General features: G+C 44.5%; 1 protein-coding gene across 5 annotated transcripts in view; it reads right to left on the reverse strand.

Moving 5' to 3' along the window:
- Positions 1-19,438, reverse strand: part of Frmd4b (FERM domain containing 4B) — a 188,411-nt gene that overhangs the window by 13,217 nt on the left and 155,756 nt on the right. For all 5 annotated transcript variants that reach the window (XM_041640430.1, XM_041640423.1, XM_041640414.1 and 2 more), the window contains exons 12-19: positions 11,139-11,215; positions 9,413-9,551; positions 8,848-8,989; positions 7,323-7,456; positions 7,115-7,234; positions 5,782-6,010; positions 2,698-2,754; positions 655-802 (exon numbers count right to left, since the gene is read on the reverse strand). In XM_041640430.1, coding sequence (XP_041496364.1) covers positions 655-802; positions 2,698-2,754; positions 5,782-6,010; positions 7,115-7,234; positions 7,323-7,456; positions 8,848-8,989; positions 9,413-9,551; positions 11,139-11,215 — 1,046 coding nt within the window. The remainder of the gene's footprint in view (positions 1-654; positions 803-2,697; positions 2,755-5,781; positions 6,011-7,114; positions 7,235-7,322; positions 7,457-8,847; positions 8,990-9,412; positions 9,552-11,138; positions 11,216-19,438) is intronic.

The raw sequence follows: 19,438 nt of genomic DNA on the forward strand, positions 1-19,438 counted from the left end.
GAGTCAAAGTTATACAATTAAACTATAGAATCCTAGGCCTGATAGAATGTGACCTGAAAGTCTCACAAAAGTTCATGGATTGAAAACTTGGCTTGGAACTTTTGAGGTTACTATAAAGTGATGGAAACTTTGAGGGGCAGGACAAGCGGGATGAAGTTAGGCCATCAGGGGCAGCCCCTGGAAGGGGAAATTGAAGTCAGCTAACTCCTGTCTCTCTCTGATTCTCAGTTACCCCAAGGAGAGTACTTTGTTTGTTCTACCACATGCTCCCCACCACGGTGCTCCCCTAACCACAGACCCAAAAGGAAGGGGCCAGGTGATCATGACCTCAGCCTCTTGAAGCCACAGCTTTTTCATAAGTTGCTTATTTCATTTTAATATCACTCCCTAATCTAGATCATTAAAGCCCTTTTAACTAGATCTAAATCACACAGACTTTAATACCAAGGAAAGAGCCAAGGGCCTTTTCAAAAGCCCTCTTCAGAAGACTCCCGCTCACTTTCAACAACAAACCTCTGGGGTAGTGGCCCTGCCTCAGTTACCTAATAGAACGTCTTCCAGAAGGATAATTAAAGAGAAAGGAAAATGTGTCACTGTTTCAGAGAAGAGACTTCTTGGTTTCAAGGCATCGATCTTACAATGAGAACCGCTCACCTGGACTGCCTGGTGTCCACCAACTGGTCATTGATGGAGGATTTTCTGAAGTGGATTCGCTCAATACCGAGAGACTTGGGGGGTAGAATTCTTGGAGAATGAGGTACTGAACTTGGTCGCTGCCCAGCCAGAGTAAAGGAGTCATTGGCTAAAGTGAGTTGAAAAGAAAATAATAAAGATGATCAAATCAGTAAATGAACAGCTTGTCAATCTTTCACAATGAAATTGGCAAACCAGATGAACAACAGTCCTTCTCAAGACCATATTTGTAGGAATGTATAGTAGGCATGCACACATCTTGCAAAGTTTTTATAATGGTGAGTTAGAAAAATAGAAATACCGCAGTCCAAACCAAGTTTTCTCAATTCACAGGGACCACTCTGAGTAAGAAAACCACAATGGGTGACAATGTCACTTTCAAAAGCTTTTATTAAAGGAAGTCTGCTATTTTCCAGGTCTGGTAGTGCACACCTGTAAGCCCAGCACTTGGGAGGTAGGGACAGGCAGATTTCTATGAGTTTGAAGCTAGCCTAGTCTACACAGTGAATTCCAGACTAGCCAGAGTTATATAGTGAAACCCTGTCTATAAAGAACAAAAGGAAAAAAAAAAAAGAGAGAGGATTTTGTTCCCCCTTAAAGACTGCAGGGCTCTGAGGCCCGGGTTTATCCTTTGAGGGATGGGCTATGCTGATGCAGACGTGGTGTGTTCACCAGCCAGCTGTACAACCTGTACAGTGGGAAGTGTATTGGATTGCAGCTCAAAGGAAGGATCCTGAAGTGAGATTATATTTTATTGACCATTAAACACAGTGAAAAAGCAGTGGGGGACAGGGGCAGGGCAGTGGCTTTCTGGAATTCTTCAGATCACATCAGATAGCCAATCAGCTGACTGTGTGTAAAGACTTACAAGGAAGTACTCAGCCCCTTGGTATGAAAGCATTCCATCCCCAAATACTCCGAACTAATATTGGCCACAGTCACATATATTGCTTACTTATAAAAAGGACAAAAGTTACTTGAAATCTAACTCATAAAATATGTCTTTCTTCCCAAATATAACAAAAGCAATCCCCACGTCTCCAGAAAACAGTGGCATGCAAAGGGTACACCATCAATTCCTGGTTTGATGCTGGATTCCAGATAAGCAAAACGTCACCACTGGAAATTGATAGGTGAAGGACCATGTGACTTACATACTTCTGAGTCTTTATTTTATTTATTTATTTGTTTACAAAGTTGAAAAAAAAAGACTTTAACATCTTCACAGACAGACTTACTCAAACTATGGATTTCTGACTGGGTGATCCTTTTTTTTTTTTTTTGGTTTGTTTTTTATTGGTACTCACTTCAATAACTTGAATCCAGAGATATAAGCAGTATATAACCAGAGAGTTACAAGTAAACACAGATTATACATGCAAAGTTCTGCTCACAAAGGTCACATGACCTGTTTTAATGTGTTAGCCTGTGTAGATGACAATTATAGACCTCTCTCTTCAATCATTTGTAAAAATAAAGTTAGTTTATTCTATGTTTCCACAAAGAGAAACAAGTTGGTTCTTTTTGTTACTCCTTGTTAGACAGGGTCTTATGGTTAGAACTCCTGACTTGCCTCTGCCTTCCAAGGACTGGTACCATAAGTAGGCAGTATCACACCTGGATTATTTGGTGTCCAGAATCAAATCCAGAGCATCATGCATGTGAGGTATTCTACCAACTAAGCTGCATCCTATATCCACGTTTATTTAAATTAAAAAATTATCTTAAGTACAAGAGACAAGGCCCTGCTCTTGCAGATGACCTAAGCTCACTTTCTAGCACCCCCATGTCAGAAAATCTCACAGGGCATCCTGCCTCCTTGGGTACCCTCAAGCATATGCTCTACACACACACACACACACACACACACACACACACACACACGTACTTACTCACTCACTCACTCACATATACACACAAATAAATAAAAATAAATCATTTTAAAAATGATCTTCACACTTCAGAGTACCTAATATTTTTAAATGAAAAAAAGGAGCCACTTACGATCATCATAGGTGGTGGTGTCGGACAAAGAACTACTTTCTGATGGAATTATGTCTTCTGTGAAAGAAAAAATAGCCGTCTTTAGTATAATTGTGCACTTATACAATTAGAATGAGTTCAGCAAGGCAATTTTCAATGAAGTGCATTTTATTTTCATTTAGCTAAATGTAAGCAATTACAGTGCATTAAGAATAATTAGCTGTTGTTGGAATCACTTACGTTCTACTGGAGATAAAATCATCTGGCCTATAGTACAGATGTTATAATGGATTAATTAGTCCTCGGTATCCAGAGGAGAATGGTTTCTGGTCTCCCCTCCCCCCCAATAAATCTGAGGGTGTCCCAAGTTCTCTTGGACACTGTGAATACTGTCTTCAGCACTCACAATTCCTACTATGGTGTGCTATATAAATAGTTGTTATGTTGTAGTGCTTATCAAATAATGTCTTAGTTCAAAGACAACTTTCCCTCAAACACTTTGACCTGAGGCTGACTGTGTCTATAGATGTGGAGTCTGAGGAGAGAAGGGCAAATTACATTTCTTTTTTTCTTTTCCCTTTCTTCCTTCATTTCCTCTTCCTCCTCCTTCTTTTCCTCTCTCTCTCTCTCTTTCTCTTTCTCTCTGGAGACACGGTCTTATATAGAAGTCCAGGCTGCTCCTGAACTCTCTACATAATAATAATAACTTCTAGGATACTTCTATGTCCCAAGTGCTAGGATAAGAGGCATACATCACCGTGCCTGTTTGCATGTCATGCTGGACTGAACCCAATATTCATGTCTGCTGGGCAATACCAACTGAGCTGCATCTTCAGCATCTGCCTGCATCACTTAGAATAGGATTAATATCCACAGAGTTTGCATCTTAAACTGATTTGCCATGTTTTATTTTGTTAATACCTTGAAAGGAAACTGCATTCTGTATTTGTTCTAGGGAACTGCCTTGTGTGTTATAGAAACCACGTCTATTTACAGACCTCAGGCAGGACTCTTACCCTCAATTTTGACAATCCAAAATACCTGCAAATATCATTAAATATTTCTAGGGTGGGGGTTTGGAGGGCAAAAATTTTCCTACTTAAGAAGCACTGAATCGCAAGACTTAAGTTTAAATCTTGTTTTTGGTCATTTACCATTTGTGGGCGCTTGGGCAAGTTGCTTCATCTCAGTTAGGGTCATTTGCCTCTGCTCTGTAGTGGGGACAACAGCAGGGCCTATTGCATGGTGCTGAAATGAGCCATTTGATTAACTAAAGACGCGAAGACTGTAGCCAGCTCCAGGCACACGACAAATGCTAGATAAATACCAACTACATGGACATGAGAGATGGCTCAGTGGCTAAGAATACTGGCTTCTCTTCTACGGGTCCTGTGTTCAATTTCTAGCCATCACATGGTGGCTCACAGCCATCCAGAGTGGGATTTGATGCCCTCTTGTGTCATAAAATCGTACATGCAGATAAAGCACTCATATACATAAAATATATAAATAAATCTTAAAAAGGCATACCAACTACCCTTTTTTAGTTTTATTATCCATACTTGGCTGTCTGAAAATGACAGCCATAGTGCTTTGGGTATTTCTGGTACCCATTTGGTGAAAAGACACCAGATATGTTGGTATGATTTTGTAAATCATTCCATAGTCTGCGTCGACTGTTTCGGTGGGAGGTTCTTACCAAATACAGCACCTCGATGTAAGTTTTAAAGCCATTATGGAGAGACTGTCTTCGTTCGGACTCGAATGTTAATCCTATCAGAGCCACGTGGCCTCTCTTTTAATTAGACACACAGAGAAACTTGAAGGCGAGGTACCAGTATCGTCAGCTGTTGGGTACACTTAGAAAAAAAATCTATCCAATATATGCTCAAGCAATGGCACCATCTGCTGCCCAAATGTCAGCCACCAAAAAGAACATGTGGGTCTAGCACAGCTTGAGGGTGAATTGGCTGTGACAAATGGCCGTGAACATTAAGCACACTGTTAATCATGTCTGGAGGCAAAGAATGGAACCACCACCACACCAACTGGATTGCACATTTAAATTATCCAGCTGTAGTGGATGGACATTTGTGTGTTAATGTCTGTATATTCACCTTCCGGAAGTCATATCTCAGGTTTATGAATCAGGCTTTAAGCCTGGTCTATTATAAACCCAGTAACCACAGCTTATCAAACAGAAAATGTGGAATCATTTCATACTCCAGTGAAATTTAAGGTCCCATCAGTTATTATATAGCACTCATTCAGAGGAGGAATGACCTCAGTGTCCCAGGTGTTAACACATAAAGTTGGGGAAAGGCTTGAGTTTAGAGAAATGCCATCACATTTCAATCATGATTATGTCTAAAAACCACATTAGTATTGCATAAAGTCAGCTAGACTTTAAATTAATGTAATAAAGACGTCTCCATTTTTTCCTGAACATGAGCATCATAGATAAATGATGTTGAGAATATTGGAAGCAGAAGAGAATCAGCAGGCTCAAAACTCTATGGCTATTAGTATTTCGAAATAGTTCCCAATCAGCCATCCTGCGTGCTGGTTTATACAAAGTTGGGGTTACCTTGTGGTTATAATTTTATATCTCACCTTGCCACATTCCATACTATCATTTACCATTTGCCTACTTGTAAATACTCTCCTGAAATGGGATGATCATAAGACCTCTTCTCTCTCTACACACGTGCAAGTGTGCTCTCTAAGAAAATGCAGGGTGTACCACATTCAGACACCTTCCACATTCTCGCACAATCCAGAACTACTGTCTAAAGCTTGGCATTCTTCACAACCTGCATCATGAAAAGTCTCTGGGGCAGTAACACCAGTCCAGCTATAGAGGAGTCTGTTTTCTCATGGACCAGCATCATCTCTGTGAGTCTTCATCCTCAAAGTTCAAGCCCTATCCTACTGAACTACAAGGAGGAGCCTGGCTCCGGACATGGAGTTCACATGCCTTTGACACTGAAGAGCCAACCATTCTTACCCTGGGACAGCTGTTTTTGAAGCTGTTCTTCTGCCTTCCACCAAGCAGACCAGTGAAGGAGAGCTGGGCACAGGCCCGCACAGCTTCCACGTACTAACCTGGTAGGATAGCTGCAGCCTTCTGGCTGGGTTTCTTCCCACACCGGATTCGGTATTCGTTTATGGAGTTTTCAATCTCCTGCAGCCTTTTCACGGCATCTGTGTAGTCCTGCTTCCGTTTTTTCTTCACGGTTTTGCACAGGTCTGGCTCACTGGCAAGTTTCTTTGCAGCTTCAACTAGCTTTTGCTGGATTAGGAAATTGCTCTCTAGTTCTTGCAAAGCTGGATCCTGCATTTAGACAACGACACTGCTTGATTTTCACGGACACACACAGTCACTCTCTCACACTGTTTCTTGATATCAATGAAAGATTCTTGTATGTTCTTGACTAATACACCCTTAGGAAATGAAATCATCCAAGTTTTAATAACACAGGCATTCTTAGTCACCTTCCAAGACGACATCTCTCACACACCCTAACTTCACCTTCTCATAGCCCAACCTCTTTTCCTTTTTAAGGAGGAAAATGACTTTGCATTTATGCACTTGGCTGGGTTAAGAGCAGTCTTCAAAGAGAGATTCTAGCTGTGACTCATGCATGCAGAATGTCATATCTACACGTGGAGCTTCAGAGACAAGGCATTTGGGTCTGACTGCTCTTTCTGGTTGTCCCCGGTAGCGTGACTGAATATGCTTCTCATAAATAAGCTTTTAATACTTTAGTTTTCTGAACTGGTAAAAGGAAGAAAGTACTTTACAAAAGTGCGCTGAAGATTAAATGGCACACCTGTGCTGCTGAGGTCAGAGCTGAGCACACTCAACAGATATCAAAACTCGACTCCATTAGGAATGGAAGCTGAGATAGTTAAATCCTTGTAAGAACCACGGGGTGGGTCATAATGGCATAATTGCATGTGATATGTAATTGAGAAAGCACACAGTGTGTTGGCCACCAAATCTTTTCACTTAATTACACTGAATGCTATATATGTGTTATCTCATTTAATCCTTCCTACAGCCTTCAGAGGGGCGTTCCGCCACTGTTCGCACTCTAAGGATGGGCTAAAACTTTAGGTGGATGAAACCACTCTGTGGAGGCTACCTGGCTTTAAGGAAAAGGTTCTGAAGTTAAAATTCAGTCTTAGTTTCTCTAATACTATTTATAACTTATACACAGGGTTTGTTCACTTAACGCTCTCTTCGACACGGGGAATGAAATAGGAAGAAGTAAAAGCAGTTTTGCCCAGAGTGTGCGTGAAAGAAACAGTGCACTTTGATCTACTGAGTTTCCATGATTTGGAGAAAAGTCGGCAGCATTGACTCGGAGCTGAAGGTGCGGATGGAGGGCACTGAATAGACCGTTCTCCTGTCTGGGCACAGGAAGGCTCCTACCTCCTCAGTGGGCAGTAAGTTGTCATCTAGCTTGAACGTGGTGCCCACTCGCCTCCTGACCTGAGGGGCCTTCTCGCCAATGCTCAGTGGATACTCCTTTGGCATTCTGCCCGTGAGCTCCTGTAAAACAGGACAGGGTCAAGAGTTCATAATGGACACAGGCCCTAGCCACCCAACACAAGTACTCAGAAAGGCCAAGGCCACTCACAGCCTCACGAAGACAGATCTTCTTCAGCTCCTCAACTTTCTTCAGGAGTTTTTCTTGCAACAGTTTCTCCTTCTTCTTGAGTTCGAGTATTTTCTCTCGTTTTTGCTCCTCCATGCCTTCTGAGTCCTGAGAACCTGGGGAGGGAGAGGGGCAGGGAGGTTCACACAGGCCCTGTTTCCTTCCTCGCCAAGGGACAAAGGGCTGTGAAGGCAAAGCTGTTCCCAAATACTGCGTCTATTTCTTTTCTCCTTGTTTCTGAACATAATGGAAGGAAACCAGGAAGCATTTGCTTCTGGGCATCAGAGCCTGGTAAGAAAATGACTTTTGCACTTGGTGACTCAGTCATTTTGGAAGGCCCCACTAAGTGTTTTGTGGTTCAGGCACACACAAGGAAAACTGGCTTTGTGGGAGCCTAGGCAGTTTGGATGCTCACCTTACTAGACCTGGATGGAGGTGGGTGGTCCTTGAACTTCCCACAGGGCAAGGAACCCTGATTGCTCTTCGGGCTGACAAGGGAGGGGGACTTGGTTGGGGAGGGGGACGGAAATGGGAGGCGGTGGCAGGGAGGAGGCAGAAATCTTTAATAAATAAATAAAAATAAATAAAAAAAAGCAAAAAAAAAAGTGAAGGAAAGGTGATCCCTGAGATGGTCCCACTCATTGTTTCTTTAGGAGGTAAGCAAGCAAGGCAACGGACTGTCCAATGCAAAGGAACACCCTCCCTGGCCCACATGCCTGCTGCTTCAGACCCACAAGCTGAGAGGGACTTAGATGAGACAAGTTAACTTAGTTACACAGACATAGTGATAAGAGACTCCAGAATTTCCATAAAGGAAAGGCCTGGGCCCAATGATTACAGTTTATGAACTAGGCACTTGTAATAGTGTTTGTCTAGAATTATACATTCTGTGGAGAATTAGTGGCATCAAAACCTAGCAGGAGCCGGGCGGTGGTGGCGCACGCCTTTAATCCCAGCACTCGGGAGGCAGAGGCAGGCGGATCTCTGTGAGTTCAAGACCAGCCTGGTTTACAAGAGCTAGTTCCAGGACAGGCTCCAAAGCCACAGAGAAACCCTGTCTCGAAAAACCAAAAAAAAAAAAAAAAAAAAAAAAAAACCTAGCAGGATACAAGATAGTCTTCGGTACTTAATATCTTTGCATCAAAAGTTATTTATATAGCCTGCCTATTACAATCTAACTTCATAGTCTTTAAAAATAGTCAAAGACTGGGGACAGTGGTACATCAGGAGGCAGAGGAAGGAGGATTTCTGTGAGTTTGAGGCCAGCCTATAAAGTGAGCCTTTCACTCAAGATAAAAATATGAATAAATAAGTTTAAAACGTTATTTGAAGCTGTTGCATACTGTTACATTTTGATTAAAAAAATTTGCCTCAACAAGATGCGTTTGGAAATGATTTGTAGCAAACACAAAAGGAAAAAAAGACAAGGAGAGAGAGAGAGAGAGAGAGAGAGAAGAGAAGAATAAAAGGAGAAAAAGATGACATATTTTCTTGAACAAGGAAATACCTGAGGATATCAGGCTACCATTGCTTGCCATGATGAACTGACTTTTTGCCTCCAGAGTCACCAGTTTGGAGGCCCTCTGTGCTCCAGTCTCTGTCAAATCCATTGCGATATCATCTAAACTCCTGGCTGAAGGAATTTTTGCCTGTGAAGTAAATAACATTGCAATAAAATTAGCACTATCACATTTTAAATCAATACAATGGTTAAGTTACTATATAATCAAAAATGTCAACACGGGGCAATTTAAACATTTAAAGTGGCACTTAGAAGCAACAGAAGACTTTATTTTTGTACATGGAGGATTTTAGTAAGTATGCAGACTTCAATCACTAACGTTAAAATGTCACCAGCAATGTCACCACTGTACAAGCACGCATGCCAAACCTCACAACTTTCAAATCAGCTTTGTATACTCTGCCCATCTTTTAAATACATGAAAAAGAAAACAGAGTGTAACAAAGCTTAAAAGATTTTTCTTCTAATATGTTTTCTGGGAAAATTCCTTTCAGAACAGAGAGGAAAAGGCCTAGAGTTTGTCCCCAAAGGAACCCCTCCAGTTACTCACTTTGCTCTGCTTCCGGTCCAGGTAGAACTGGTGCTGGCTAATGGCCATTACCCAGATGGACTTGATGAGAGCAGAGTTTGCATACCAGGTTTGTACAAACAGGCCACTCTGTCCAAAGGTTCTTCTAGACACCGAAATCCTAAAACATGAAGAAAACCATGAGTTTTCCATCCCCGGGACCAGCTGCACAAGGCATGTTCCTAGCAGGCAGTGTCGCCAGACAGCACCTTCCTTCTCTGTCCCTTAGCAGCACAGACTTAGCCTGACAGGGGCCGAGGTTCTCACGCTGTCCTTTTACAACAAAACCAGTCAGTCAGCCCCAAGCAGTCTCTGTCTAAACTCTCAGGCACTCAGAGCTGGATAAGGAGTTCGTCCAATGAGAAGCTGTACAGACGCATCTAGTTAGAAACCACAGAGAAGCAGGATGACCACAGGGGTGAAAGATAAAAGCAGACGTTTAAAGACAGCCACGAGGCTTGCAGAAACAGCACCTGCCCAAAGCAAAGAGGGAGCACCTCAGACCTAGGCAGCCACAGTCTGCAGGAAATGAACTTGATGATACTGGCTGAAGATGTGCAAGCCCCACAATGGTCCGGGCTGTTGCTTGTGTACCAAGCAAAAAGAGGAAAGGCAGGCGAGGAGGAGAGTCAGTGCAGGAATAGGCGGGAGAGAGAAAGAAAGAACCATAGGGAGGAGGGAGCGAATGGAGAAGGCAGAGGGCAGAGGGCGAAAGGGCATGGTGGGGGTGTGCACTAAAGTTCTTTGTAGGAACTGGTTAATCTCCTAGGTCATCTTTTGTCACCACAGTTTCCTCCCATCCCTCTGACCTCAGAACACTGTCTAGGGTATAAGAGTAACTCCTGAATGTGCCTCTTGGTAGCTCAGAGAGCCTACATCCTGACCTCCATTCATGTGGACTTTTGACAACTGTCTTGTTTTCCTTTTTCAGGACCCAGGAACACTCAAAATAAAAACAAGCAAAGCACCAGAATAGATAATGCTCCTAAGAAGTTAAACAGTCAATAAGGCCCTGAGAAGAGGCTCTGGCCATGGTTAGTCCTGAAGGAAAAGGCAGCTCAAACAACCACAGCTAGTTCATACTACCAAGGCAGCGTTAAAACGCACACCACAGAGCCTGGAACACTGACCAGCTCCAGTGGATGGCCCACATCCACGAGTATCTATGGGCAGCATAAATTGGACTCAGGAGGTTTGAAAAAAAAAAGCACATGAAAGGGGCTGGAGAGATGCTCCGTGGTTAAGAGCACTGACTGCTCTTCCAAAGGACCCTGGTTCAATTACCAGCACCCACATGGCAGCTCACAACTGTCTGTAATTCCAGTTCCAGGGGACCCAACACCTGTGGCAAAACACCTATGCACATAAACTAAAAATAGATATTTTTTTTAAAAAAAGCATATGAAATTGGGATCAAAACATTTATATGTATATAAAGTTCTCAAAAATTAATAAATATTATATTTAAAAATCATACACCCCCACACACAGGTGCTGGAGAGAACTTGCAGAAACTGGAATCCCATATGTCACTGGTAAAGCAACCAGTGCTTTGGAAATGCCTGACAGTTGCCCTAAAGGTTAAACATAGTTACTCTTTGTCCCCAGTGACTCCACTAGAGGGTCAATTTCCAAGAGAAATAAAAAGTAAATACAAAAACCTATGCCCACACATTCCCAATGCCCTCCACAAAACTCCTCTCTTTACCTTCGGGGGTCGTGCACCTCCACAGCAAATTTCTTCTCACGGAAATACAAATTTTCCAGCTGCTTCCATTGAAATAGCTAAAAGAAATGAAGAAAGCCATGTCGCTTGTATTACTCTTATTATTATTTTTTTTTAACCAAGTATCTTAGCCAAATGATTGCAGGTTCCCCGGAGGGACACTGACGAGGTCAAGCACAAACTGGTGATTTATCAACTTTCTACAAATCAGCTATAACCCGAAACCATTTTCTTCTTTCTTCTGACAGCAATGTTTTCCTAGTAAACGTCACGTCACCTCACCGGTAAATCTTCCTTGAACAATAAAACCGAGCGTCTGCAGAACACGCATTCAGTTTTTCCCCTGATTCAACCGTGTGACAGGAAACCTGTATTGATTACTGTAAGCACGGACCCTCTGCTTAAAGACGGAGACTTCAAACTTCAGTGGAAAGCTACTGGGGGTGGGGGTGGGAGGTCAATAAAGATCAGAGATAACATTTCAAAGGCATTCAAAGTGAAAGTAAAAGAGATCCCCAGGTTGAGGTGAGTCTGCCCAGCAGCTTCTCACCTAGCCCTAAGTCCCCCTAAGTGACTCAGGCTGAGTGTAGGAATCCAGCCAGGGCTGGAGTGGGGGGGGGGGGGGGGGGGCGGGGAGGGCTGGCTCTGGTAGCTTTCTTAAGTTAGAGCCTCCAGGTATGGCCAGAGCTCCCAAACTCTGCCTTTGCCGTGGGTCCGGCTGCCTTTCTGACGCTGGACTCGGGAGTGATTTGCCATTCGCGTAGAGAAAGAAATCTTGTTGGAAACGTGTACTCAAAAACTAAATAATTTGATAAAACATATTGACAGGAGTGAGCATGCCTGGCTGTATTTTCCAACCCCTTCATTAAGTCTCCGACTGATGCAGGCTTTACAGGGTGGTCCTCTCACCCAGCCTTCATCCACTAGGGTCTGCCTCCACAGAAACATGATGCCCAGAGTCTCTTAGCACACAATTAGTTGTCTAATTAAGAAACATTGTTTTGCAGGACACAGTCAGCGAACACATTTCCCGGAGAACGGAAGCTTTTCACAAATGTCGGCCCACAGGAAGGATGGGCTGAGCTGTAGGGTTGTCTGAGGGCACCGTGTTCAGACCGGACCTTCGACCCCCAACAGCACGACAGACCAGCGTGCACCAAGGACACGCAGCTGTCTGCAACTGCCCACTCGCCCGTTTCAAAGAATTAGTAAACACAGAAAGCAACATACCAGTGTCCTAAAGTGTCTGTAAAGGTGAGATAGTCATTTCCTTTCCATCCAGAAGTTCCCCCAAATGGGGCAGAAACGTTGAGAGAAAGCCCCAGGATCCTGGTCTGCCTCCCTACCCCGATGGCAGCTCCGGTGCCTTCTGAGTCGAGTTTCATAAGACACTTAGGTGTAACTCGGTTTCACAGACCGAGCCTCCCACGGTTGACACACCACTGACATCAAGCACTCTGCCCAGGGACACCTCCCCAGCACACTCTTTCCCGTCAGGGAGAGGGGAGCCAGGTTCTCTCTGGTAGATTTTCTCAGAAAAGACTTCTAAAATGGGGCAGCCTGGACTCCCACGATACTTCCTGGGAGGTGAGCCGACTTTGAATCCAGGCACGAATTTCACCCAGGGCTGTTTGAGGAAAACCTTTTTACCCAGGTCTACTCACTGGCGCAGGAACAGGTTCAACAGGAAGAGTCAGAAGGCAGCCGGGCTGTGTTTTCCTTTGCTGTCCATTCCCACACACATAAAACCAGGGCTCCACTTGAAACCTGATCTCTGAGAGCCGCCACCTCCCCCTCTTATCACTTACAAATGGGAAATGCTAGGCTGACTCCATTCAGCCTGCCCAGAGCAGAGAGCAAGCTGGCGCCCAGCAAGGAGAAAAATCCTCCTTAAAAAGTGGAGGGCTTCGACTTATAGAGAATCAGAAATGATTACATTGCAACCATATTTGCAAAAGTTATGGGAACCAGGCAAGATTTGGGGGGAGAAGGGGAAGCTCCTTTCTCCCTGGAAATCTTGAAAGTTTGTGTAAAAGGTGCCTTTGGGAACATGCCTGGAACCCTGTAAAAGTGGCCTGGAAGGACGCACACTGAGCTCACAGTGGTGGACTCCAGGTAGACTAATGTCCCGGGAGTAAGTGGGACAGGAAACCTCAGCTCGAGAAAAGCTGAGGTGAAGTTAAACTGACAGAATTAATCAGTGGCCACATGCATGGTTTTGCCCGAGTTCTCATAAGTTTTGGAAATCAGTCCTCACAATTTATTCTCGCACTAAAGTAATACTCATTTCTCAAAACTATGAAAAAGTTGACGGAACAAACGCCAGTGCGTCTGTTCAGAGCCCAGACTTCAGACCTCGGTCATCTGGGGGGTTCTTTAGAAACCTCCTGTGACTGGCAGGGATGTCTTAGCAATGTTTACAGTTGCTACAGACACTTTTCACTGTGGCTGCACTCCGTCTAGCTGGTGGTTAGATGTAAGATAGTTTGCTTGATAGATCTTTTTTTTTTCTTTTCTTGAAACTTATGTAACTATTCTTCCACTGCACTTTTCAATTGTCTGCCTGCTTTCAAAGGGGTAGGGAGAGGCTGTGAAGGAGCCAGTGGAGTGAGAGGAAGGAAATACCCTGGCGGATGCCCTTTAAAGGGGTTCAAGCGTGCTGGATCTAACAGACTGACTACCAATTGTGGATTTTAACCAGGGCTCACGGGCTCTTCTCCTGGTCCAGTGCAGAGCGTAAAGAAGAAGCCAGAGGCTCCCTCCAGCCAGATCCATGTGGACACTTCAGACCAATGGAAAAGGGAGAGGAGCACTGGTTAGGGAAATATCCAAGGCAACCTGAGTGGTGCGAAACTTCCTCAGAGAAGTAGCCTCTGAAACACAGGAAGACTTTTTATCTCTGAGAAAGGAAGAAGGCACCAAGGGACTTCTGAATCTGAGGGGAAGGTTCAGGCTCCAAGGAGGCTAAACAGAAGCAGTTGTACACTCAGATATGCTACTGCTTGGAGAGCTGTCTGTCAGGCATGGTATGGTGTCCTATGAGTTGAGATGGTGAGGCACTATGCATGCACGTGTGTACACAGACCTCCTTGGAAGTTTTCTACTAAAACAGAAAAGAAATTGCCCAATTCAAAATCCTAATCTTGAAGACTTTCAAGAAGGAGAAAGACAGGAAGAAAGGGGACGAAGTTTGCTTTCAATGGGGTTCAGAACATGGAAAGGACATGTTTGTCTTCAGTCAGTGTTCATTGTCAACGTGCGCTTAGCAGAAGCCATGCACTTGAGAATCTGTTGTTTATAGAACTGATGCCGCCAGCTGCAAAAGGGAAATAGCTGAAGGAGGAAAATAAGACGATTAATTAGGTCTTCCAGATGCCTCTCTACTACAGACTCATTTACAATGATTAGCCGTCCCCTTTGGAGTCCACACAAGGAAGCAGATACTAACAGATAGCAGACGGCAATCCTGGGTTGCTTTGATACTGAAAAAGTTTACAGATAGAACAGGGAAAGAAGGGGAGTATAAATAATATCAATGATGATATAATCAAGAAATCACAATAGGAAGACATGGCTCAAAGTCATAAATTATCACTCAAGTGAATTTAAACACTGAGGTTGAATAGCACGGTGGCATCAAATACAGTTTTGAAATTGAACTTGTGTAAAATACTGTATACACACGAAGTTCTCTTCCTGTTCAGACACAAAGGAAGCTGAAGGCTTTAGGGGGTGGGAAATGCCCCATTATGATGTGTTACTCAAAGAAATAAGTATCTTAAATATTTAAGGCACTTTGTTGAAATCAATAGTTAGGTCCCACTGGTTTATACACACTTGAAAAGATAAAATCAATTCTGCCACATCTCCACCTACTACAGAGATTCCTGGATGGGGCTGGAGAGACGGCTATGCACTGGCTGCTCTTTTTTTTTTTATTTAAATTTATTTATTTATTAAGGATTTCTGCCTCGTCCCCGCAACCGCTTCCCATTTCCCTCCCCCTCCCCCGATCAAGTTCCCCTCCCTCATCTGCTCGAAGAGCAATCAGGGTTCCCTGACCTGTGGGAAGCCCAAGGACTGCCCACCTCTATCCAGGTCTCGTAAGGTGAGCATCCAAACTGCCTAGGCTCCCACAAAGCCAGTACGTGCAGTAGGATCAAAAACCCACTGCGATTGTTCTTGAATTCTCAGTATTCCTCATTGTCCGCTATGTTCAGCTAGTCCGGATTTATCCCATGCTTTTTCAGACCTAGGCCAGCTGGCCTTGGTGAGATCCCGAACACACTGAACCTGATAGAAGAGAAAGTGGGAAGTACTCTACAGCACATGGGCACAGGAGATCACTTCCTATGTATAACCCCAGCAGCACAGACACTAAGGGCATCATTGAATAAATGGGACTTCCTGAGGCTGAGAAGCTTCTGTAAAGCAAAGGACACTGTCACTAAGACAAAAAGGCAACCCACTGACTGGGAGAAGATCTTCACCAACCCTGCAACTGACAAAGGTTTGATCTCCAAAATATATAAAGAACTCAAGAAACTAGACCGCAAAAGGCTAATCAACCCAATTATAAAATGGGGCACTGATCTGAACAGAGAATTCTCAACAGAAGAACTTCAAATGGCCAAAAGACACTTAAGGTCATGCTCAACTTCCTTAGCGATCAGGGAAATGCAAATCAAGACAACTTTAAGATACCACCTTACACCTGTCAGAATGGCTAAAATAAAAAACACCAATGATAGCCTTTGCTGGAGAGGTTGTGGAGAAAGGGGTACACTCATCCATTGCTGGTGGGAATGCAAACTTGTGCAACCACTCTGGAAAGCAGTGTTTCGGTTTCTCAGGAAATTCGGGATCAACCTACCCCTGGATCCAGCAATACCACTCTTGGGAATATACCCAAGAGAGGCCCTATCATACAACAAAAGTATATGTTCAACTATGTTCCTGGCTGCTCTTCCAGAGGACTCAAGTTCAGTTCCCAGCACCCAGAGGACAGCTCACAACTGCCTGTAACTCCAGTTCCAGGTGGTCCTATACCTTCTTCTCACCTCCATGGGCACTAGGCACACACGTGCTACACATGCATGCAAACACAACTTACTAAATATTCACACACAAATAAATAAATAAAATAGAAAAGACAAAACAAAACAGATTGGTGTTTTGAGAGGGTGGGGTCCTGAAGGACTTTTAGGAAACAGGTCTAATGTATACCAGGAGATTTCAACTCATTCCTTCTCAATGACAGCATTTTTTTTTTTTTTTTTTGGTTTTTCGAGACAGGGTTTCTCTGTGGCTTTGGAGCCTGTCCTGGAACTAGCTCTGTAGACCAGGCTGGTCTCGAACTCACAGAGAGCCGCCTGCCTCTGCCTCCCGAGTGCTGGGATTAAAGGCGTGCGCCACCATCGCCCGGCTTCAATGACAGCATTTTATGGCTCTTATTGTTAGTCACAACCCTGGCTGTCCTGGAACTCACTATGTAGACCAGGCTAGTTTTGAACTCATAGAGATCTGCTTGTCTTTGTCCCCCACAAGCTGGGATTAAAGGCCTTCAGTACCAAGCCCAGCTCAACAGTATGTCTTGAACACCTCCTTGGGTGAGACTCTTCACTTATTGATGAACACTGAACAGGTCCCATCCCTCATGGCATGCACACACAAGAGCCACACTAGCCTGTCTAGGTTTGCAATTGGATCCACTACTCAGAGCTGTGCTGATCAGTGAGGTCCTTAACTTTCCAAAGTCTCAGTTTGCTCTTCTGTTAAGTGGCCCAATGATGCCTGCCTCCAAAGGCTAACCAAAGACATTTTTATGTTTATAGGGTACTTGACCCAGAGCCTGGCTTGCAGTATACATCTGGGAAAGGGTTGAGCTAATAGGTTGTGAAGGGCTTACTCTACACTTGGTAATTGTTACTAAATAGATGACAGTCTCTTCAGAGCAGAAACAGAGCTAGCAATTGCTATCTGGCTCCACATCTGCCTCTCCACAGCTCAGTCAGTGGTTCTGCTGGCATCGCTGTGTCATCAGACCTCGATGTCTATGACCACACTGGCCTGGCCGTGTGGATCTCTTGGGTGGTTCCCTGATGCATCCTGCAGGGCGGAAATCTGTTCTTCTATCCTGTACCTGGTGGTCACCGAGGAGTAGAGGAACAGAGGGCGGGGTGTCAGCTTGCCCCACAACCAAACGGGGCAGCAAGCTCCCTTCTGTCTGGAGAAGCCAGGGAGGAGAAATGTGCCCCAGCATGCAGAGGAATGCTGGAGAGCCTGCTGCCTAGGGTAGGGGGTTTCCTTGAGACACCCCTGGTGGCGGAGGGGGGGAGGGGGACTTGGATAGAAAGTGTCCAGTTCTCTTTTAAATCGTGACAAGCTGCAAGTAAACACACCTAGGTATGACAATAAGGTAGGGTAGGAAAAGATGTCCTAGGAGTTGGGACGTTTACTGGCTCATTGTACTACAGGTTAATCATTTAACTGCAAATTCACATGGAAATGACTAAATTCGGGATAGTCGCAGCCAAGGTACATCAAACAATGAGTCACTCCGATAGGGTGATCCCCTTGTGATGGGAAGGAAAGCAAACCAGGCGTCATTGGCTTAGTCGGTTTCATGCTACAGGTGACCCCTGGTGAATAAAGGTGCCGCGGAAGCCGTTTGGAGTACCGCAAACCAGGTGCACTGAGTCTTCTCCACAACCAGACGCAGAAGCAGCATCTTAAGCTGGATCCCATCCAGGAGAAAATGATGGCTCACAGAGGCGTGACCACCCGGCCAAGTCACCCAGTCAACCGGGATGGATCTGGGATTTACACACAACCAGAGTCAGGCTCAAGAGTCCAGCATAGCACCAGAGCACGCCACTTCTATAGTTAGGGAGGACTCTATGGGGACATTTGTATTTTAAACAGGAGGAGAACAGCAATATTTATACTTCAGATTAAAAAGAACAGAGGTGGCAACTATGGCAGCCATTTGTGGAATAGGACCAAGTCCCTTCTTGAAATGGGGTTTGATTTCACCTACAAGGCTAGTCTTAGGTGCATGTTGATCCTCCTGCCTCAGCTTCCCAAGTGCTGGGATTGCAAATGCCCCCGTGAGGGCATCTCCCTCAGCCTCACTCACCAGTGGTTTTGCAGTCCATGATAACTGCACTGTTCCCCACTCCCACACCACCTCCAGGCCATCTGGCCATGGGAGGAGAGCTGGCTAGTGATCATATGGGAAGGGGGGAGGCTGCCAGAACACAGCATAGACGCCATGTCCTATCCCACTATGCACAGGACAGTCCCACACCCCAAAGGAAATCGTAATCCAGCTGGAGTCAAGAAACGCTGAGTTGGGGAGTAACATCTAGGTTCTGAGAGCTATGTAAATAAGAGGCTTTAGATTTTTTTTCTCTAAAAACAGTAAGTTTCAGAGTTCTGTTTCTTTCAGTTGGATAATACTTTTAGGATTCCGTCACATTTCAAAGTCTAAACATAACCTGATGGAGGGACTTACGATACTTGATCAGACGAAAGAGGTCCTGCTAAGAGTATCTGCTGTGGTAAAAACACTTTCATAAGAGATCCCAGCAGGCTGGGCAGTGGGGGTGCATGCCTCTAATTCCAGCACTCTAGAGGCAGAGGCAAGGGGATCTCTGTGAGCTCTAGAAAGCAAGTTCCAGAACTGCCAGGACTGTTACACAGCAAAACCCTGTCTTGAAAAACTAAGCGGGGGTGGGGGTGGGGTGAGGAGGGGTGGGATGGAAAGGTGGGTTAGGAACTGGGGGAGATCCCAACAGAAGATGCTCAGAATCTGAATATCATTTCCTTTAGGTGTGATCTCATATAGCTATATATATACATAAAATGTCACACCTTACATGCAATCAAGTAAACACGTTTGCTATTTGCAAATACGTTTAGATGAAAAAGTTCTCAGTATTAAAAAAAACGTGTCATATGAAAACCGAATGTCTAAAATGGGATCACCTCACCCAGTCTCCCCTGTGGCCAAGTCTCTAACCTCCCATGGCTGAGGTACTGACTTCCTCCTTCTAAGAGCTTGTATGGGGGCACGTGCGCATGTGTGCCCGACAACCAGGCCTGGCACAGATGACCAAGGATGTCTCTCTCTCTCTCTCTCTCTCTCTCTCTCTCTCTCTCTCTCTCTGCTTCTTCCTCTCCCCTCACCCCGCCTCTCTGACAGGGACTCATTGCTTCTCCATCTGACTTCAAACTTACTCTGAAGTTGAGGATGTCTTTGAATTTCTGACCTTCATACC

Source organism: Microtus oregoni, unplaced genomic scaffold (assembly GCF_018167655.1).
Source record: "Microtus oregoni isolate MIOR12 unplaced genomic scaffold, Mior012 000002F_ref0000024, whole genome shotgun sequence".
Taxonomy (NCBI): Eukaryota; Metazoa; Chordata; class Mammalia; order Rodentia; family Cricetidae; genus Microtus; species Microtus oregoni.